The sequence below is a fragment of the Vombatus ursinus genome, unplaced genomic scaffold (genome assembly GCF_900497805.2).
Source record: "Vombatus ursinus unplaced genomic scaffold, bare-nosed wombat genome assembly UNPS02014807.1, whole genome shotgun sequence".
NCBI lineage: Eukaryota > Metazoa > Chordata > Mammalia > Diprotodontia > Vombatidae > Vombatus > Vombatus ursinus.
Genome location: NW_020954585.1, coordinates 50,202,319 through 50,225,469, shown reverse-complemented (window position 1 = coordinate 50,225,469; position 23,151 = coordinate 50,202,319). Strand labels below are relative to the sequence as shown.

Here is a 23,151-nt window from a genome sequence, read left to right as displayed (position 1 = left end):
GGATTGAAGATTGAGGCAGGGAGACCAATTAGGAGGCTATTGTAATAGTCTAAGTGAATGGTGATGAGAACTTGAACAAAGATGGTGGCAGTGTGAGTGGAGAGAAGGGCACAGATGGGAGAAATGTGATAGAGGTAGAAGCAGTAAGGTTTGTAACTGATAGCCTGTGAGGGATAAAGGACAGAACCAAGGATAATGCTAAAATTACAAACCTGGGGGACTGGAAGAAAGCATTTTCCTCAGCAAAAATAAGGAAGTTTGGTAGAGGGGTGGATTTGAGTTGTTTGAGAGTGTGAAATGTCCACTAGACAGTTGGTGGTGCAGGCCTAGAATTCAGGAGAAAACTTGTGGCTGGATCTGTATGTCCTCTGCAGTAATTGAACCCGAGGAAGCTAATGAATCACTGAGAGAGAAAGAGAGAGAAAACATATGTGAGAGAGGAGAACCCAAGTGACACCTTGAGATATCATTTAATTAGGGGCTGGGATAGAGATGATCAGTAAGCCAAGGAGACAAGGAGTGGTCCAACAAGTTTTGTCACAAAAACCTAGAGAAGAGAGGGTGTCTAGAAGGAGAGAGTGGTCAGTGGGGAATCATTGACTGTAGACTCAGGAAAACCTTGTTTGTCATCCTACCTCTGACACAAACTGGCCTTTTGATCCTTGGTATGTTATTTTACCTCTGATGCCACAAGCCTTAGACTCTCTAATTTCTAAAACCACATGTTGGAGAACAGGTGCTGTTCTGTACTGGTAGAGGGGATTTCCTCATATGGAATTCCTTATATCAAGGAAATCACAGTTCTGATTAAATGAGACTTTTGCCCTTGGAAAACCTTTACCTCACTATATACATCATTATTCCCATTCATGTTTGTAACTTTGTGTAAGAATTAAAAATAGTATGAAAATGGAAAATCCCAAGCTCATAAAATAGGACTCAGTAATTTTTCTAGCCCTCAAGGCCACAGCCGGAGCAAATAGTACCTTTGGGTGCCTAAAACCTATGTGAAAGAGGAAACAAAAGAGTGACAAAGAAAAAAAAATAGAAAAGGAGAAGAAACATGAGGGAGAGAAAAAAAACTTCACAGAGTAGAGAGTGGGGGAGTGCCTGCCATCAGTAATTGCCACAGAGACTTTACATAGTTATCTAGTGGCCATTCATAGAAGTTATAGTACACAATAAAAATGTGGACCATTATGTTTTCTCTGAAAAAAAGACTTTCTGGTTTTGAAAGTAGCTTTTTTTTTAAATTATTTTTTCTCCAGTTATATGTAAAAATAATTTTTAACATTCACTTTTAGAAATTTTGAGTTCCAAATTCTCTCCCTCCCTACATCCCTCCCCTCACTCCTCTCTGATATGGTAAGCAATTTGATATAGGTAATTCATGTGTAATCATGCAAAACATATTTCCATATTAGTCATGTTGTGAAAGAAAACACAGACAAAAAAACCCTATGAAAAATAGTATCCTTTGATTTGCATTCAGACTCCATCAGTTCTGAAAGTAGCTTTAAAAAGAATATTTAAAGGGCAGCTAGGTGGCACAGTGGATAGAGCACCGGCCCTGGATTCAGGAGGACCTGAGTTCAAATCCGACACAGACACATAATACTTACTAGCTGTGTGACCCTGAGCAGGACACTTAACCCATTGCCTAGCTTAAAAAAAAAAAAAGTAAAATGGGCCAAATGGAAAAGGAGTTACAAAATCTAGGAGAAGAAAGCAACTCCTTAAAAATTAGAAGGCGGCAAGTGAAAGCTAATGACTCTATGAGAGAGTGAGAATCAGTCAAACAGAGACAAAAGAATGAAAAAATACAAGAAAACATAAAATATCTTATTGGTAAAACAACTGACCTGGAAAATAGATCCAGGAGAGACAATTTAAAAATTATGGTCTATTGGAAAACCATGATAAAAAAGAGCCTGGACAACATCCTTCAGGAAATCATCAAAGAAAACTGCCCTGAGGGTAGTTAGGGTAAATTAATCATGAAAGAATCCACTAATCACCTCCTGAAAGAGATCCCAAATTGAAAACACCAAGGAATATAGTAGCTAAATTCCAAAACTACCAGATCAAAGAGAAAATATTGCAAGCATCCAGAAAGAAACAATTTAAATATCATGGAGCCACAGGATTATGCAGGACCTTGCAGCTTCTACATTAAAAGATCAGAGGACATGGAATACAATATTCTATAAGGCAAAGGAGCCTGGATTACATCCAAGGATCAACTACCCAGAGAAACTGAGCATAATCTTTCAGGGGAGGAGACAGACATTCAGTGAAATAGGAGACTTCCAGACCTTCCTGATGAAAAGACCGGAGCTCAGCAGAAAACTTGACCTTCAAATACAGGACTCAGGAGAGGCATAAAAAGGTAAACAGAAAAGAAAAAAACCCAACATATTATTAGTAAGGGCAAACTGTTTACATCCCTACAAGGGAAGATGACATTTAACTTTTGAGAATTGTAATGTCATCATGACATTTAAAAGGGGGTATACTTAGAGGGCATGGGTTTAAGTTGGCTTTAATATTATGGTAAAAAATCTAATTAAGTGGTGAAAAGGGATTGTACTGGGAGAAGAAGAAAGGAGGCAGACAAGGGTAAATTACGGTCACATGAAAAAGGACAAAAACCAAATACAGTAGAGGGAAAGAAGGGAGGGAGATGAGCATTGTTTGAATCTTACTCTTGTCAGATTTGGTTCAAAGAGGGAGTAACATAATCAGTTAGGTATAGAAATTTAACTTACCCTATAGGAAGTGGAAAGGGTAAAAGGAAAAGAAAAGGGAGGGGGCTAAGAGAAGGGAGGGCAGACTGAAGGAGGCAGTGGTTGAAAGCAAAACTCTACTGAGGAGGGAAAGGGAAGAAGGAGAGAAAAAAGCATAAACGGAGGGGGGAGGGGAATAGGATGGGGAGAGGAAGATAGTAACCATAACTGTGAATGTGAATGTGATGAACTCTTCCATAAAATGGAAATGGATAGCAGAGTGGATTAAGAACCACAAACCTACAATATGTTGTCTACAGGAAACACATTTGATGCAGAGAGATACACACAGAGTAAACGTAAAAGGCTGGAGCAGAATATATTCTGCTTCAGCTGAAGTAAAAAAAGCAGGGATAGTAATCCTGATCTCAGACAAAGCAAAAGCAAAAATAGATCTAATTAAAAGAGATAAGGAAGGAAACTAAATCCTGCTAAAAGGTGCCATAGACAATGAAGTGATATCATTACTAAACATATATGCACGAAGTGGTATAAAGGAGAAATTAAGGGAGATACAGGAAGAAATAGACAGCAAAACTATACTCGTGGGAGACCTCAACCTCTCTCTCACTGAACTAGATAAATCTAACCAGAAAATAAGCAAGAAAGAAGTTAAGGAGATAAATAGAATCTTAAAAAAGTTAAATATGGTTGACCTCTGGAGAAAATTGAATGGCGACAGAAAGGAATATACCTTTTTCTCAGTGGTACATGGCACCTACTCAAAAATTGACCATATACTAGGGCATAAAAACCTCACAGTCCAATGCAGAAAGGCAGAAATATTGAATGCATCCTTTTCAGATCATGATGCAATAAAAATTGCATGTAATAAAGAGCCATGGATGCATGATGACTAATGTTGATAAACTTAACCCTTCCTGGCAATACAAGGATCTAAGACATCTCCAGAGGCCTTGTGATGGAAAGTGCTATCCACACCCAAAGAGAGAACTATGGAAGCCGAATTGCTAATTTTTTTCTCTTCTGTTGAGTTTTGTTTCCTCTTTCTGATGGTTCCTCCTATTGGTTTTAATTTCTACTTACAACATCACCAATATGAAAATATGTTTAATATGAATGTAAATGTATAGCCTATATCAGATTATGCGCTGTCTTGGGGAGGGTGGTGGGGAGGAAGGGGGAGAAAAATTTTAAACTCAAAAGCATATGGAAGTGATTATTGATAAAGCAAAATAAATTAATAAAAAAAATAAAGGGCCATGGAAAGATAGACTAAAAATTAATTGGGAACTAAATAATCTAATCCTAAAGAATGAGTGGGTTAAACAGCAAATCATAGAAACAATCACTAAATTCATCCAAGAGAATGACAATAATGAGACAACATACCAAAACTTATGGGATGTGGCAAAAGTGGTCCTATCTCTAAATGCTTATATGAATAAAATAGAGAAAGAAGAGATCAATGAATTGTGCATGCAACTAAAGAAGCTAGAAAAAGAACAAATTGAAAATCCCCAATTAAATAATTAGAAATTCTGAAAACCAAAGGAAAAATTAAGAAAATTGAAATTAAGAAAACCATTGAACTAATAAGTAAAACTAAGAGCTGGTTTTATGAAAAAAGCAAAACAATAAAACAGATAAACCTTTGGTTAATTTGATTTAAAAAAAGAAGAAAACCAGATTACCAGCATCAAAAGTGAAACGGGTGAATTCACCACCAATGAAGAGGAAATCAAAACAATAATTTGGAGCTATTTTGCCCAACTGTATGCCAATAAATTTGACAATCTTAATGAAATGGATGAATATTTACAAAAATATAAATTGCCCAGATTAACGGAAGAGGAAATAAAATACTTAAACAGTTCCATTTCAGAAAAAGAAATCGAACAAGCCATCAATGAGCTCCTTAAGAAGAAATCTCCAGGACAAGATGGATTTACAAGTGAATTCCATCAAACATTTAAAGAACAATTAATTCCAATACTATATAGACTATTTGGGAAAACAGGTGAAGAAGGAATCCTACCAAATTCTTTTTATGATACAAATATGGTGCTGATACCTAAGCTGGGAAGAGTCAGAACAGAGAAAGAAAATTATAGACCAATTTCCCTAATGAATCTATAGATGCAAAAATTTTAAATAAAATATTAGCCAAGAGATTACAACAACTTATCCCAAGGATAATACACTATAACTAGGTAGGACTTATACCAGGAATGCAGAGCTGGTTCAATATTAGGAAAACGATCAACATAGTTGACCATATCAGCAGCAAAACTAACAGAAATCATATGATTCTCTCAATAGATGCAGAAAAAGTGTTTGACAAAATACATTACCCATTCCTTTTAAAAACACTAGAGAGCATAGGAATAAATGGAGTCTTCCTTAAAACGATAGATAGCATCTGTCAAAAACCATCAGTAAGCATTATATTCAATGGGAATAAATTAGAAGCATTTCCAGTAAGATTGTGGTGTGAAACAAGGATGTCTATTATCACCACTGTTATTCAATATTGTGCTATAAATGTTAGCTGTAGAAATTAGAGAAGAAAAAGGAATTGAAGGAATTGGAATAGGCAAAGAAGAAACAAAGCTATCACTCTTTGCAGATGATATGATGGTATATCTAGAGAATCCTAGAGAATTAAGTAAAAAATTACTTGAAATAATAAACAAATTTGGCAAAGTTGCAGGATATAAAATAAACCCACACAAATCATTGGCATTTCTATATATTATTAACAAAGCCCAGCAGCAAGAGATAGAAAGAGAAATTCCATTTAAAATTGCTGTAGACATTATAAAATATTTCGCAGTCTACCTGCCAAAACAAAACCAGGAACTATATGAATACTTTTCACACAAATAAAGTCAGATCTAAATAATTAGAAAAATAACAGTTGCTCATGCAACCAAATTAATTTACTTATTCACTGCCATACCAATCAAACTACCAAAAAATTATTTTATAGAGCTAGAAAAAACAATAACAAAATTCATCTGGAGAACAAAAAGTCCAGAATATCAAAGAAACTAATGAAAAGAAATGCAAATGAAGGTGGCCTAACTGTATCTGATCTTACATTGTGTTATAAAGCAGCAATCATCAAAACTATTTGGTACTGGCTAAGAAATAGAGTGGTGGATCAGTGGAATAGGTTGGGTATACAAGACACAACAGTCAATGACTATACTAATTTGCTATTTGATAAACCCAAAGACTCAAGCTTCTGGGATAAGAAATCACTATTTAGCAAAAACTGCTGAGAAAACTGGAAAAATGTATGGCAGAAACTGGGCGTAGACCAACAGCTTACACCACATACCAAGATAAAGTCAAAATGGATACATAATTTGATATAAAGACTGATACTATAAACAAACTAGAAGAGCAAGGAATAATTTACCTTTCAGATCTATGGAGAAGGGAAGAATTTATTACCAAACAAGAGATAGAAAACATTATGAAATGCAAAATGGACAATTTTGATTACATTAAATTAAAAAGTTTTTACACAAATAAAGCCATTGCATCCAAGATTAGGAGGGAAGAAGAAAACTGGGAAAGAATTTTTACAACCAGTATCTCTGATAAAGGCCTAATTTCTAAAATTTTAGAGAACTGAGTCAAATTTATAAGAATACAAGTCATTCCCCAATTGATAAATGGTCAAAGGATGTGAACAGGCATTTCTCAGAGGAAGAAACTAAAGCTATCTATAGTCATATGAAAAAATGTTCTAAATCACTATTGATTAGAGAAATGCAAATCAAAACAACTCTGAGGTACCACATCACACCTATCAGATTGGCCAAGATGACAAAACAAGAAAATGATAAATGTTGGAGAAGATGTGGGAAAATTGGAACACTAAAGCATTGTTGGTGGAGTTGTGAAATGATCCAACCATTTTGGAGAGCAATTTGGAACTATGCCCAAAGGGCTATAAAAATGTGCATACCATTTGACCCAGCAATAGCACTTCTAGGGCTATATCCCAAAGAGATCATACAAATGGGAAAAGGACCCACAAGTACAAAAATATTCATAGCAGTTCTTTTTGTAGTGGCAAAGAATTGGAAATTGAGAGGATGGCCATCAACTGGGGAATGGCTGAGCAAGTTGTGGTATATGAATGTAATGGAATACTATTGTGCTATAAGAAATGATGAACAGGCTGACTTCAGAAAAACCTGGAAAGACTTGTATGGTCTGATGCTGAGAGAAGTGAGCAGAACCAAGAGAATGTTGTACACAATAACAGCCAAGTTGTGTGATGACTAAGATTGATAAACTTAACCCTTCCCAGCAATACAAGGATCTAAGACATCTCCAAAGGCCTCATGATGGAAAATGCTATCCACATCCAAAGAAAGAACTATGGAATTTGAATGCAAATCAAAGCATACTATTTGCTTTCTTTTTTTCCCCTCTTCTGTTGAGTTTTGTTTCCTCTTTGTTGTGGTTCCTCCTATTGGTTCTAATTCTTACTTAAAACATGACTAATGTGAAAATATGTTTAATAGGAATGTATATGTATAGCCTATATCAGATTGTGTACCGTCTTGGGGAGGGTGGTGGGGAGGAAAGGGGAGAAAAATTTAAAACTCAAAAGCATATGGAAGTGATTGTTGATAAATCAAAACAAATTAATAATAATAAAAAAAATAAAGCACTAGGGAGTTATAAAAAAAAAAAAGAAATTAGCAGAACCAGGAGAACATTTTTCACAGTAACAGCCGCATTGTGTTATGACTAACTTTGATAGACTTATCTCTTCTCAGCAATGCAAGGATCTAAGACAACTCCAAAAGATTCATGATGGAAATTGTTATCCACACCCAGAGAAAGAAATATGAGTCTGAATGCAGATGGAAGCATACTATTTGCTCTCCCTTTCCTTTGTTCTGTTTTATTGCTTCATTCTCGTGATTCCTCCCATTAGTTTTAATTGTTCATGTTCTTCACATGAATGTATATGTAGAGCCTGTATTGGATTGTATGCCATTGGAGGGAGGCGGGAGGAGGAAGAAGTGGGTGGGGGAGAAAATTTAAAACTCAAAATCTTATGTAAGTGAATGTTGAAAACTAAAAATAAATAAATTAAATTTAAAAAAAACATCTGAATCACAATATCTAGAAAAAAGTTCTCAGATTAGATTTAAGCAGCAGGATGTTAAGATATCATAAACATTGTGTTGGAAACATTTTGCAAACCTTAAAATGTCATGTAAATGTCAGCTATTACTCTCTTCAACTAACATGTAGGAAATGTTGACTGGCAAGTCCTCGTGTTTCTGCTTCTTTTTTTGTCGAGTCAGCAGGGGGAGGTGTTGCTCAGCCTTTTCAGTGAAGCGGGACCCCTCAGCAGACCAGCCTGGGAGGATCCCTCTGTGCGCAGTGGCTGGATCCAGGGTGTGGGCAGCATGGTACAGCATGAAAGGGCCGTGCAGTTCCTGTGTGACTGTGGTGAGTACCAATGCCTCCAGTTTCCCAGGAAGCAGCTCGGATGCCCTTTGCCATTGACTGTCTTTAGATGCACACAAAGTGGGCAGAAGACGTGAAGGTGCTGAGAATTCCTCATGTCCCCATTCTCAGTTCAAAGAAAGCCTATTCTGATAGCTGTAATTTCACCATTAGACATTTATCCTTACAGGCAAAAATATGGCCTTCTGGTAATATATAGAAACCTCAGGAAAGAATAATCCATTAAGCCTTACCAGCTTTTAATATCTTAGTATGTATTAGTATGTCATAGCCTTTCTAGGATAGATATCTTAAGAACACCTTTCTTCAGGAGTCAAATGTGCATTGGCTTGATGGGAGTGAGAGAAGGAAGAGAAATACTGTGTAGGGCACTGCAAGGTGAAGGCTTAACAGGCACGTACTAGTTTCCTGGGTAGTGGCAGAAGTACCAACAGATTATAGAAGAAACCAAAAGATACTTAGTACTGAGCTTGCTGGTGGGTTTTGGAAATACTTTTCAAATTAATCTTAGTATAGTCAGTTCTGCTATAATTCAACATGTATTCCCAAAGAGTACCAAGCTGTGCAAAATTTTGCAATAAAAACCGCAGGGCTTATGGGAAAACTGGGATGAGGGGCACAAAGGTGAAAAATTTCAGTGACATAGAAGATACGAACCCATAAAAATGGCATAGCACAGTTTTATACATGTTAAATGATTAGGGAATACATAAAGGCTATAATAAATAATGGTGACTTCAGGCCAGTAAAGTCTTGGGCAAGTTGGGTAAACCAAAACACCAGTCCTCTAGACTTCATAGCCAGGGTCTGGGTGGAAGGTGTATGTAAGGAAGTGTTTGGACCAGCTCTCAGCCCTCTTATGCCCAAAGCTCCAATTGCATCAGAAGATATTCGATAAATATGACACGTTGCCTTAAAAAAGATCTGAAATTTGCTTATGGAAGTGGACCTTGGAAGGGTTACAGCTTTTGAGTTATTGTTAAGTAGCACAGTTTTCTACATTATCCCTGTTTCTTGAGAAAGAAATTATGTACAAGCAAACTGAAATTCAAGGAAGGCTCAAAATGTTCCTTCATATATTAATTACATTGGAACAAATTCAAGTTTTCAACACAAGTGTTATAGCAGAACTGACTAGTTCCACTAAAGAATTAGTATGTGAACCTGTAGAAGCATATGATAATCAGCTCATTTAATCTGGCTTAGTAGGGAAATTTCTATCTTTTAAAAATTAAATCATAAGAGCTTAGACCCTGAAAAAATTGCAGGGTAAGCTATTGAGCGAACGTGGTACAATGTTAAATCCAATTCCATACTTCTACATTAAATTTTTTTCACTTAAAAGAATAACCTTCCACGAAAGTCCTGTTTGTATTTCCTATTGTGGCATGGAAATTATCCCATGTTCTTGAAGGCTATGCCAGTGGTCTCTGTAGTAAGGACCCAGTACCCAGTTGTGTCTGTTTTACTAGAGGTCCAGTTAAGTGCAGAGAGTTTCATCTCCAGGAGGCTGGTCTCTTACTGATGAGTTTTTTGGCTACAGCTATCTATGAAACCAAGAAAAATACCAAGTGGCCCTCACTCCTGTGCACTTAGCTTCTGCAGAGACTGTGGCAATGGTTGAAGAGGAAGGGGGACCAGATGGTACTAAAAATCATGTAGGTTTCAGAATGTCTACAAGCATTAATCTTTGTCTAACATAAGAGTGGAGAAACTGAATCATATCACTATTGCCATTATTATTACAAATAAGGCTAAAAGCTTTACAGAAGGATGGCTTTATAGGTTTCCTTGGAATTTGGGTGCATTGTTTTATCCAAAGACAGCAAAAACATCCCATTTTCTGGGATGCTTGGTCATCTTGCCTGAGTGTGAGCATCAGCAAAAAAGATCATTAGCAACAGAATTGAAGTTTGTGTGCCAGTATGCTGCAGAAGATGACATAGAGAAATTCTACAAAGATCTTCATAAATGACCTTCCATATCAACATGTACTTTAATATTTGGTGACTTCAGTGCAAAAATGTGTGTGGAGGATTGACACAGGAGAGGTGAAAGATTTTTAGACCACACAGAAGATTTATCCCTATATATAAATACTTGAAAACTTTTTTTTTAATTAAGAACTTAACTACCAATGGAAAAATATATTTTTATTATGAACTTAATAACCGTTAAAGAAACATGCAAAATCTTACTCCACATCATCAGCCTTTAACAAGATAGAACTAAAAGAATGAATAAGCAAAGAAAATGCTTTTTCTTTGTGTCCCCTTATAGGCCTTCCCAGAGTCCTAGTACTTTTGGCACTGTTTTTCTTCCTCTCTTTAAAAAGAAAATCAGAATTAACAAAAAAGTGAAATTTATTCTATCTTAACAGATAGGAAACAACTGTTACTGATATGACAGACATTTTTGAATTACCTGATTGTATACAATCACCTGATATGTATACAAATCAGCCTATTAGATCAAAGATTAAAGTCTACACCAAATTTGAAGAAAGGATAAAGATGAGAAGATATACTGTGCAAATAAAACAGTTCCATCCTGACCTATTTTGACAAATTATTATCTCCAGTAATACCTATTTTCTTCATCAATAATAGTAAAACCCACCACATTTTAATTCTAACATTTTTTCTTTTTTTTTTATTAATTTATTTTTAGTTTTCAGTATTCGCTTCCGTACGCTTTTGAGTTTTAAATTTTCTCCTCTTCCCTCCCCAAGATGACGTGCAATCTGATACAAGCTCTACATATACATTCCTATTAAACATATTTTCACATTAGTCATGTTGTAAGGAAGAATTAGAACCAATAGGAGGAACCACAAGAAAGAGGAAACAAAACAAAACAAAAGGAAAAAAAAGAGCAAATAGTATGCTTCGATCTATATTCAAACTCCGTAGTTCTTTCTCTGGATGTGGATGATAGCATTTTCCATCATGAGACTTTTGGAGATCCTTGCATTGCTGAGAAAGGCTAAGTCTATCAAAGTTAGTCATTGTACAACGTGGCTGTTACTGTATACAATGTTCTCCTAGTTCTGTTCACTTCACTCAGCATCAGTCCATACAAGTCTTTCCAGGTTTTTCTGAAGTCTACCTGCTCATCATTTTTTACAGCACAGTAGTATTCCATTACATTCATAATACCACAACTTGTTCAGCCATTCCCCAATTGATGGGCATCCCCTCAATTTCCAATTCTTTACCACCACAGAAAGAGCTGCTATAAATATTTTTGTACATGTGAGTCCTTTTCCCATTTTTGTGATCTCTTTGGGATATAGCCCTAAAAGTGGTATTGCTGGGTCAACGGTATGTACATTTTTATAGCCCTTTGGATATAGTTCCAGATTGCTCTCCAGAATGGTTGGATCACTCCACCAACAAGGCATTAGTGTTCCAATTTTCCCACATCTTCTGCAACATTTATCATTTTCCTGTTTTGTCATGTTGGCCAATCTGATAAGTGTGATGTGGTACCTCAGGGTTGTTTTGATTTGTATTTCTGTAATCAATAGTGATTTAGAACATTTTTTCATATGACTATAGATAGCTTTTATTTCTTAATCTAAGAACTGCCTGTTCATATCCTTTGACCATTTATCAATTGAGGAATAATTCTAACATCTTAATCCCTAATGTGTCACATGCATAAGTAGAAAAGACAAGTCAACCAGCCTTTATTAAACACCTTTTGTGCCAAGGACAAGCCTAACTAATCATTGGATATACAAAGAAAGACAGAGACAGACACTGCCCTCAAGGAGCTTACAGACTAAATAGGGGAAACAACATGTAAATAAATACGTACAAACAAACTTAAACAGGATAAATTGGAGATAAGTTCAGAGGGAAGGTCCTAGCATTAAAGGGGATCAAGAAAAGCTACTTGCAGAAGGTTGAATTTTAACTGAGGCTTAAAAGGGGAGCCAGGAGACAGAGATAGGGAGGGAGAGAATTCCAGGCATGTGGGTCAGCCAGAGAAAATGCATAGATTCAGGAGACAGAGTGTCTTGTGAGGAACAACAAAGAAGCCAGTGTCATTGGATTGCAGAATATGGCAGGTAGGATGGAGCGCAGAGTAAGGAAAAAGAACACTGGAAATGTAGGAGGGAGGCAGGATACAAAGGGCTTTAAAAGCCAAAAAGACTTTTTTATATTTGATCCTGGAGGCAATAAGGAGCCACTGGAGTTTATTGTTTATAGGTGGGTGACATGGTCAGATCTGTACTTTAGGAGGATCGTTTTGACAACTAGGTGAAGGATGGGGAGAGGCTTAAGTCAGGGAGACCAACCAGAAGGCTATTACAGTGGTACAAGTATGAGATGATGAGGAGAGAAGAGGATGTCCATGAGATGTGGAAGGTGAGAAAGAGTGAGGAATCAGAAGATGGCACCTGGGTTGCAAGTCTGGGTGACTGGGAGGTGGTGGTACCCTCAAAAGTAGCAGGGAAGTTTGAAAGAGGGGAGAACAGCAGGACCAGACCATGTATACACTGAAGAGGTCACTGTTGGATGTGACACAGTTTTGAGGAATCAGCAAGCGTTTATTCAGTGCTTAGTTTTGCCAGGCACTGTGATAAGTGCTGGGAATTTAAAGAAAGATGAAAACAGTCTTTACTGAGCTCACAATCTAATGGGGGAAACAACATGCAAATAACTCCACAAACTCTATCTTTATCTGTCGTATTATTACATATGTGATATTTAGTGTGCAACTGTGTATGTATATATACACATATACATACATGCATATATGAAATATTTGAGATAATCTCAGAGGAAGGCACTAGTATTTTAGAGGGTATTATAAAAGGCTTCTTGCAGAAGGTGGGATTTTAGCTGAGACTTTTGAAGGAAACCAGGAGGTAGAGGTGAAGGCAAGATAGAGAATCATAGTAAAAAAAAAATCACAAATGGCATTAACCACCTTATTATATGAGAGCAATTGACAGTTTATCTTTGACCAGGTATACTTGGTCCCCAGATACAAGTTTACAATCCTAAGAGACTAAATCAAAAGATGGATGTTTTAAAGATCCATTTTACTAAGTACAAACATTTAGTAACATTATACAGATGCAATCTTCCAGTGCCTGTCTATGAAAACTCACCTAGATCAATTAAAAGACCAACTTATTGGGAAATAGTTTACCAAATCCAAAGAGCTACTCTGCCTTCTTGATAACCAGTTTCTAGGATTCACCCAAAAGGCATTTAGCCTCTCTTATTTAGGATCTCTGTGACTAATACTACACAGGCACTCATTAACACTGTGATAAGTACCCTAAGGCCTAAGGCCTGGGCACAACTGTATCCAGGACAACAGGGCATCAATAACTACTGACCCATATATGTACTTTTTCTTCTTTACAAAATCTTTTAGTGATCTACATATTTACTAAGGGATATCTTTGATAAAATGTGAGATTGGGAGAGCCAGACTTTTGCAAGTGATATCACTTAGCAAAGACTATTTTTATAGATACATAATTCAGTATAGGAATTGACTATTTATATTTTGTGATTACATGAAAGCATTTGATTTGGGAGAGTAAAATGTAGCCAAACGCTGTCCTCTACCAAGATCGATCTCCCATATATATGTTCAGTTCAAGCAGGTTTGAAACTATGCTAAAAAGAGACTAAAATATTCTTAGCTTTGACTCAGATCACTCCTAGGCATATACCCCAGGGAGGTCAAAGACAGAATGAAAGCTTCTATATACCTCAAAATACTAATATTAGCACTTTTTCTGGTAACAAATAACTAGAAACAAGTAGATGCCCATTAATTGCATCAAGATTAGATCTGTTGCTTTTTCTAGATGTTTGGTGGACTTGTCTTTTTAGTTGTTATTGTTTGTTTGTTTTTGTTTGCAGGGAGAGTTGACTTGATTGCTTCCTGCTACTCTGCTGTATTGGCTCTGTCTCTCATTTTCATTTTTAATCATAGTATTTAAAGTATCATAGACACAAGCAGTGTTGAGCTTAAAATCACGAAAATCTAAGTTCAGATCTCATCTCTAACACTTACAAGTTATGTGATCCTGAACAAGTCCCTTAGGCAACACTGCAGGAATTATCTACTAAGTCATAGATGCATGGTGATTTGTGGGCATTGATAGAGGAAACTCCCATGTTTTCATATTTGAAGTAGTAATAGATGGCAGTCATGTCTCTTATTTTTCAACCTGGAACTATAGTTATCTGTCTTAATGTCATATCCACATACTTAGACTGTAAACTCAGTGAGGGCAGGAACTGTATGTTAGGAGGCAGCTAGATGGCTCAGTGGATGGAACAATGGACCAGGAGTCAGGAAGACCTGAGTTTCAATCTAGCCTCAGATACTAGCTATATGACTTCAGTGTACTTCAGTTTCTTCAACTGTAGAATGGGGATCATAATAGCACCTACCTCTCGGGGTTGTTGTGAAGGTCAAATGAGATAATATTTGAAAAGTACTTAGCACAATACCTGACACATAGTAGGTGCTTAATAAATGCTTTTTTTCTTGAACTGTAGTTTGGTAATTGAATTGTCTTTCTCTTCTCTCTACTTTTACTAGGTGCTATTGATGTGATCTTTTCCTTACAAGGAGATCCCAGCCTGTTTGTTGCTTCAGCAGCTAGTCAGCTGCTTGTGCACATCCTAGGATTCACCATGCATTCCCAGAGAGCCATGCCCCTCAGTATACAGGACTGTGACTGGCCATTGTGTGCTCGGATGATTGTAGGACACATAGAAGAATCCCTTTGCTCAGGGACAGTCCCTCAGATCACACAGGCATTGAATGTGCTGACCACATTGTTTGGACGTTGCCATGACTCGTGGACTGAAGTCCTTTGGATGCGGATGAATCCACTTGTGGGATCACTCCTGGAAAAAGAACCACTCATGGCTGCACATTCACTGGTGGATCTCTTCCTTAGTATGGCACGGTAAAGTTATAAAGCGTGTGATTGTTTACTAAAGAATAATCTGCTATAGACATGCTTTGTGGCAGGCTGCAGAATGAATGAGCTTGCCCTGAGAATGCCTCTTTAAATTAAAAAGGAATCAAAAGCATAGATTATAAAAAAAAAGTTTTGGGGGCAGCTTGGTGGCACAGTGGATAGAGCACTGGCCCTGAAGTCAGGAGGACCTGGGTTCAAATCCGGCCTCAGACACATAATACTCACTAGCTGTGTGACTCTGGGCAAGTCACTTAACCCCAGTTGCCTCACACAAAAAAAAAAAAAAAGTTTGAAAAAGATCCTGGAAAAAAAAAAAGAAAAAGATCCTGGTATCAAAGAAAGCATGGTTTGCTAATGTAAACGGGTAAAAATACAGAGTGCCATCACTGCATTTGCAAGATCTTTGTGTAGGGCAGGACATTACTGTCTCTCTTTGGTTCTCTATCTTTGTAGCTCTCCTGTATTCAGCCATCTGGAATGTGATCTGTGGACATCATCAAGACAGGCCCTGAACCGTCTAAGCCCAACCCAAGCAGGACCCTTGGCTTTAGGCATTCTGAATCTCAAGGACTGGTATGGATTCTGGTTCATGTTATTATATCATTTGATCAATCAAAAGTATCTAAGTCAGATAGTAATTACCTGCACGAAGTCTAAAACATACACCTTTCCCTTGAGAAGCTGCTTGGGAAAATAAGACATTGAGACAAGAAAATTTAAATAATAATGTAATGTTATTTTATTGGGTTGTTATTTTATTAGATTGTTATTTGAGTTATAAGGCAGTCACATGCTGACTAAATAATTGGTAATGAAAATAAGTATTGCAGGAGTTCAGAGAAGAGGTCACCATGGTTGGTAAGGGCTGAGAATGTTTCGTGGAAGAGGTATTCGAGGCAGGTCTGAAAGGTTTAGGCTGGCTTTAGGCGGGCAGGAAGGAAGATCAGGCAGGGAAGTGGTGTGAGTAAGGACATACAGTCTAGGAAACAAAACGTGTTTGGCTAGCCAAGGCCAGAGTTTGGGAAAATAGCAAACCGTCCCATCTCCTAGAATGGCGTAGAAAATTTGTTCTTTATTTCCAGTTTGATTTTGCCAGCAGATACAAAGTGACATAGTGAGTAGAGAGCTAGCCTTGGATCAAGGAAGACCTGGGTTCAGGTCCCATCTTTGACACACATTAGCTATGTAACTCTGGACAAGACCCTTAAATGTAGTGCTTTAGGCATTTCTCTGAGACCATAAGTTGCAGAGAAGATGCTGACCTGCATTGGTAGAGGGAGTTTCCTCATCTGGGAAATTCCTTATATCAATGAAGTCACAGATCTAACCCCTATTTCTATTCTATCCCTTGATTTTGCCAGGTTCAGACTGGAGAGGATTGATAGAAGAGCCCAGAAATGACTAAAGGGATGGAAAGTAAGCCCTCTATGGAGACAATGTAGGAGTTTGAGTGGTTAGCACAGAGATGATAAAGTTAAGGGATAACATAATCTTCACATATGTGAAAGGCTATTGTAAGGACACGGATCTGTTTCTTTCTGGAAACCATTTGAAGAGTATGAACTTAAATTATGCCAAAAGATTTTTTTATTCAATTTAAGGAAAAACTTTGTGACTCTTAAGCATGACTGACCACATGAATAAGCTACCGAAAGAAGATGTGAATTCATTGTCCCCAAAAGACTTTAAAAATAGACTAGAAACTCATCTGTGTTAGGATAGTTTAGGTGTTCACCTTCCTAGAGACAGCATGAGGAAACAGATTACTATTTGAGGTTCTTTTCAGTTTTATTATTCTGTGGATTGGTGGGAGCTACTTCTGATGTTAAGGAAGGAAATATATTTTCTTTTTTTTTTTTTTTTTTTCTTAAAGCCCACAGACATTAAGGACTCAGGCTTTGAGTATACTGCTTCAGCCACTAGCTTGTGTTCTTCGAGCTGCCTCTCAGCCTGCTGGATTCCCAGGTATGCTGCCTTGGCGGGGCAAGACTGGGAAAATTAAGGGGGTTATGTGGGCCCAGGAGGACAATGTGAGAGATTTAATTACAGAATATATGAGCTATCTGGGTAAATGTAATAATGGGTATGAGGGCCGGTAATGGCTCTAACATATATAGCTTCTCCACTTGCTGCTGGTACATCATTGAAGCATTTGTCTTTGAATAAAGATATTATTGAATAAGACAAGAATTTCTAAAAAGTGACCCAGATGTCCAGCTTGGAAGGTACTTCCATGGGCACTGGTATCACATATCATTGATGTTAAAGGACATCAGCTCCACTTGTTAGCATCTAATAAAATGGGCAGCCCTCATTGTTCAAATGATTGATAGGTTTTTGGTCCGTATGTAGTTGGTCACTTCAGAATTCTTGAACAGTACGTGAACCTGATGGGTGAGGACACCTGGTCCTAGTTCTTGGACCTTCTGTGGTCTTTCAGTATGACATTTAGACACTTTGGTTCGTTTAGCTTGTGAAGTAGTTAACTTCATCTGTTAAGTGGATTCATAATTAGCATCCTAGTCTGTGTTTCTCAAGCTGTGATGATGTCTGAAGCCACTTGGTGCTTCTTGAAATGTGGTCTAGTTCCCGGTTGATTATCACTGGTGTAGGAGGGTGTAGAGAATTTTGTGACTTTTCATTGACTTTTCTTTGTTCATAAATGTTGCTCTTCCTTTAGTCTTCTTTGCCTTGTGAAACAGTTTTTATCTGTCTCTCAAGGTTTGCTGGATGAGTCGGTGAATGATTCTGTGATCACTGATATCCTCCTCTCCTCTAAATCATCGTGTGCTGGTCTCTTGTGTCAGACTCTAGCTCATCTAGAAGAGCTGCAACCTCTGGTATGGGAACATAAGGAGCTTGTTCGTAATGAAATACATCCCTAATGCCCTGATGGTCATTGTATTTGTACTAGAAACATGTCATTTAGTCTTTCTTCTCGGTCTTTCAGAGCCATTTATTGGTAGATTGGCCACATGTCCCTTTGCTCAGTGCTGTAATGACAGTATTGCAGTTCTGTAGTGGTCTGGCCACCCCAGCCTCCAGTGTTGGAGATAGGCTTTGTGGGATCTTGATTGGTTGCTTCAGAGTTCAGCGATCAGCACTGGATTTCCTGGGGACTCTTTCTCAAGGGGCAAGTAAGTGAGATTTTTCTTTCCTTATACAGGATGAATGTGTTGATTAAGCTCCACAAGGCTATATCTTTGGTGAATGAGTTCCAAACCTAATTTTTAGTTTTTTATCTCTTTCCTGCCAAGTGGACTCTAGGCAATCCCTTTAAAAATTTTTTTTTGTTTCCTTTCTGCCATTTGTAACCTTTTAAGGAATTGGGCTCTGTTTAGTTTGATACGTGGACAGTGACTTTCTTCTTAAGACTTAATTTTCCCAGTCTGACATAGATCTCTTGATGATACTGATTTGGTTTGAGGTGATAATTGGTGTGGTGGAAGGAATACTGGACTGGGATGTTATTGTTATGGGGGTCCATTACGTAATGAATTTTTTACTTTGTCCAAGTAACTCAGTTTACTTTACTTCTGTATAAAGTGAAGAGGTTGAACTAGATGCTACAGAAGGCTTCTTCTCACGCTAATAGTCCATGAGTCAGTGTGTGGAAGGTCCTGTGTGAACTTCAGAATGCTAGCTCATAAACATGAGTCGGGTGTTACTGTGGTGCTTCATAATCATCTCTCTGTTTTAGGCCCCAGCACATTGGTAAGACAAGTAGTTGAGATCCTTCTGGTGTACCTCAAGAGCCCAGACTCTAGTCCTACAGTAAGTACAGAATGGGGGGACAAAGGGAAAGGAAAGCTGCAGGTGGCAATATCTTCTAATGAAAATTCATTACAGGTCACAGTACAACCTGGTCTTACACACTGCGCTTCCAGCGAAATCCCTTCTTCAAAGCTCATTCTGGATTGAACAAGACTGCCACGCCAGTGCTTGTGTGATGAAGTCACTCAGTAGTAGTGATCAGACAGAGGGAATTGTACATAGGTTTTAGGCCTTGAAGGGACTGCTACAGTTCATCTTAAAACCCAACCCCTTGTTTCACAGGTGGGGAAACCAGAGTGGTTAAGTGATAACTCTGAAGTTTGTAAGTTCTAGACTAGAACTCAGTCAGTCAACCTGGACTATTCTGTTGTCACCTGGTTTTCGGGTGAGAAGGCAAGCATTAGTGCCATCCACCAGTGCAAAAAAGTGGCCCCATTTTTTGTTAGCAAGTTAGATGTTGGCCTTTGGCCTTGCCTTGCCTTGGTTCTAAAACCTCAGATCCAACTGCTTTCACCTTATAGAGAGGGAACCCAGCCTATCCTTAAGCCATTGTTGAGAACTCATTGTGTAGCAGATACTAAAGAAGCAACAGGGCTGGAAGAACTGCATCCGCCTCTGGTTTTTACAGTCATTCTTTGCCCTATTCCAGGTTCTGAAGAAGGCATTTCAGGCCACACTCAAATGGCTGCTGAGTTTGTCCAAAACCTCTACCTCCAGCGACCTCTGCCCACAAACCCAGCATTTCCTTAGAGGTAATTAAACAGTCGCTATTGGTGTAAACTGAGAAGGAACCACAGCTGCTGAGTGGTTTAATGAGTGACTGATCTTTGGTAGGTTTGTCCCACCCCTATATGAATTCTCCATTAAGCATAATTGGCTAGGGACACTCAGGACTGATATATGCAGTGGCATTAAAAAGAGGGAGATGTGGACATTGGCTCGGGAGCCAGGAGCTCCAACCCTGACTCTTGATTTGTGTCTTTCCTTTCATTTTTGGACAGATCTCTTCCCAATATTGCAGAAGCGTCTGTGTAGCCCTTGCTGGGAGGTAAGGGACTCGGCCCTGGAATTCCTCACCCACCTAACAAAACACTGGGGAGGTAAGTGTCAAGGGGAAATTCAGCCTTCCAGTGCCTGAGGAGGGCTACCTTACAGAGCATTTGGCCCCAGGCAAGCTTGTATTGCATACCAGGCTGGTCTCCAGTCAAAACAAACCCTTCCTAGGATGTGGCAGCTGCCCTAGACTGAAGACTTGACTCCATCCAGCTCAGCATTTGGAAGCGTGCAGCTGCTCAGTGGGTTACCGGCCAGCCCTGAGTGGTTGGATCCAGAATGGAGCAGCATGGCTCTCTGGCAATGGGGGGTGCTGTCAGCTGGGAGTTAATAGGACAGAAAGGTGTTTGCATTGGAAACTGCGTGGCTGTGTAGACCATTAAGCCTTGTTTTTGTGGCTGGATATATATCTCCAGGGCGGGCTGGATTCAGACAAGCTCTCCTCTCTTCGGAGGTGCCAGAGCTTGCAGAGGATCTCCTCCGAGATCCAGAGAGTTACGTCCGAGCAAGCGCCGTGACTGCCATGGGGCAGTTGTCCAGCAGAGGCCTATGTTCAAACCCCATTGGCACCGAGAGCAAAAATGATGAAAAGGTAGGAGACAGAAGGAAACCTTACTTCTCCACCTTAAGTGAATGCTGTTTGTTTATAGTCATTTTGTTATCCAACTTTGCTGGCAATAGACAGTACATTCTGGCAGCGAGAATTAATCCAAGAGCAGTTCATTTTCACTGCTTTCAGGAAATCTGAGTGGTTCAGCACAAAGGAGGTTTAACATTAAGATAAAGTATACTTCTGTTATCTATCCAATTCAATATCATGCCTCAGTCTCCCATTTGCCGTTCTCATTCCTTGTATTTGCTTTCTCTAGAAAAGCCTGTTCTTGGAACTTCTAGAAATCCTCTCCACTGACTCAGAAGGCTTCCCTCGGAGGGCTGTGATCCAGGTTTTCACTGAGTGGCTGAGGGAAGGTCACACAGATGTGTCAAAGGATAAGGAGCAATTTGTAACCAAAGTGCTCCAGGTTGTGAGTTGTGACTTAGATTGGGAGGTCAGAGTTCAGGGATTAGAACTAGCTTTGGTCTTTCTTGTTCAGACCCTTGGGCAGCATGGGACCGAGTGCCCCTATGCTGTGGAAATGTCCTCATTAACTCAGTCTACCCTGCTTACTGAATCACTGCAGATACTCTGCCGTGTGAAACTGTTTGAGTTTATATTTAGCGCCTTATGTGACTGTGACAGGCCAGTGGCCCGTAAGTCCTGTGATATCCTCCTATACCTGAAGGCTCAACTGTCTCATCATGGCAGCCTGCAGGGGAGCGGGGAAGCTTGTACTGCATCCTTAGGAACCCAGAGCACTGCTTGGTTGGAAACAACTCTAAGGAAGTGGAGGGCGAGGGACCAGGGTCAACCCAGTGGGGTTGCAGACAGAGTTGATTGCCAAGAACCTGATGATGTGCTAGAAGTCCTAAGGTCAGTAGATTTGGAGGGACTTCGAGGGACACTAGCTAAGAGTAGTGACCACATTGAGAAAAGTCCTCAGTCCTTGTTGCAGGATATGCTGGCCACTGTAGGAATTCTGGAAGAAAATGAAGCTGACTGCTACTAACCCAGCAGGAAATAGCATATCCCAAAGCCAGGAAACAGCTTCCCTTGAAGGATATGCAAGGGGTGAGCACCTTGAGGTCTCCTGGACGGTAGTGATTATTTGTGACTGTATGGCCAAGAGCAGGCTCAGTGGCCTGTTTCTGCACATGAGTTGTCTGAAGGTCCTGTTTAAATCAGGCTATAACTTTAAGCCTACCTGAAGAAGGCAAACCATGTGACAGATGAGGACTAAACAAAGGTGGCATGCACACACACATACATATACACACACAGAGCAAATTCCAAACTATAGAATCTTTAGATTTCACAGGTGAAGAAATGTCTTATTTTTTAAACAAAATAAATTTTATTTGAAAATTACAGTGACTGTGTAGTTTGTTTTGAGACAAGTCAAGTTTGACTTCTCAGTCCTGCTTAAGTCATATCTCAAGAGTGTTAGCTGGGACATTTGCTTTGGGGTGTAATGGATGACTTGAGATTTAAAGACCATGAGATCACAGAAATGCATCTGGAGATGTATCCCGGCCTCCAAACTTGCTGAACACTTCCTGTAGGAGGTCATTCCTACCTAAGCTCAGTACTCTATCTCTGTGCCTAAAGAAGACATAGGTCTAATAGTACACACCATTACCCTTGTATAACCTGACCCTACAGTCAATATTTTTTCCTACAATTTCAGGGAAGATACAGAACTTCCATGGTAGTTTCTATAAAAGTCAGTGGTAAATATTAAGTGCCTATTTAGTTACAATCTAATGTAAAAATAAAAATTCATTCAATTTTAATTTGAAGATGGTCTTCACCCTTCCCACTCCAGCAATTCTAGGCTAAAAGAAAATGCACTGCAAGAATGTATTGGTAAACTATATGAAATTTTCACTTTGATTTTAGTTAAGAACAGAATTCTTATAAAGAGTACAATTTTGCCTGAAAGGTACACCAAAGAGGACATGATTGGCTTTAATATTGTCCTGGATATCATTCTCAAAAGTTAGGGTCATTGCTTTCATCAAAGTCTCCCTTATTAGTTTAATTAAAATTAAATGTGAATTTTTTAAAAATTGGAGAATTTCATCTTGAGTGAATGTTTTTGTTTTATTATGGAAACTTATCAGAGGCACATGTGCTTGGCCTCAGGAGCCTTTACCCTTAGCTACATAGCTATTGTTTTTCCTGTTACTTCCAAGTGTGAAGTTGTTTCCTCTGGTTCCATGGAGGTGCTTAATTTCACACCCTTGTTTCAGTACCTGCCTTGGACCCTGTCAGCCTATTCACAGTTTTGTAAACCGACTACTGTGAAGGCCTCAAATTCATCTTGAGCCAGGAGCACTGCCCAAATATAGGAAGAATAGCCAGCTGCAAAGGTGCCATCCCCAAAGATTTGGGGGATGCCTCCCTCCTAGGGGAGAGGAGAAATGGGAGTTGTGAAGCTATATTTCCTATCAAGTTAACATTCTGTCTTGTAGCAGATGATGCTTTAGGATGCATAGTGA

The 23,151-nt window shown here is 38.7% G+C and overlaps 1 protein-coding gene across 2 annotated transcripts in view; it reads left to right on the top strand.

Moving 5' to 3' along the window:
• Window positions 1–22,018, top strand: part of BRAT1 (BRCA1 associated ATM activator 1) — a 27,057-nt gene extending 5,039 nt beyond the window's left edge. For both annotated transcript variants that reach the window (XM_027875117.1, XM_027875118.1), the window contains exons 4-14: window positions 8,090–8,237; window positions 14,838–15,210; window positions 15,679–15,798; window positions 17,099–17,190; window positions 17,947–18,065; window positions 18,176–18,362; window positions 18,926–18,999; window positions 19,649–19,751; window positions 20,001–20,099; window positions 20,469–20,644; window positions 20,922–22,018. In XM_027875117.1, coding sequence (XP_027730918.1) covers window positions 8,090–8,237; window positions 14,838–15,210; window positions 15,679–15,798; window positions 17,099–17,190; window positions 17,947–18,065; window positions 18,176–18,362; window positions 18,926–18,999; window positions 19,649–19,751; window positions 20,001–20,099; window positions 20,469–20,644; window positions 20,922–21,659 — 2,229 coding nt within the window. In that variant the 3' untranslated portion in view covers window positions 21,660–22,018. The remainder of the gene's footprint in view (window positions 1–8,089; window positions 8,238–14,837; window positions 15,211–15,678; window positions 15,799–17,098; window positions 17,191–17,946; window positions 18,066–18,175; window positions 18,363–18,925; window positions 19,000–19,648; window positions 19,752–20,000; window positions 20,100–20,468; window positions 20,645–20,921) is intronic.
• Window positions 22,019–23,151: the final 1,133 nt, after the last annotated feature.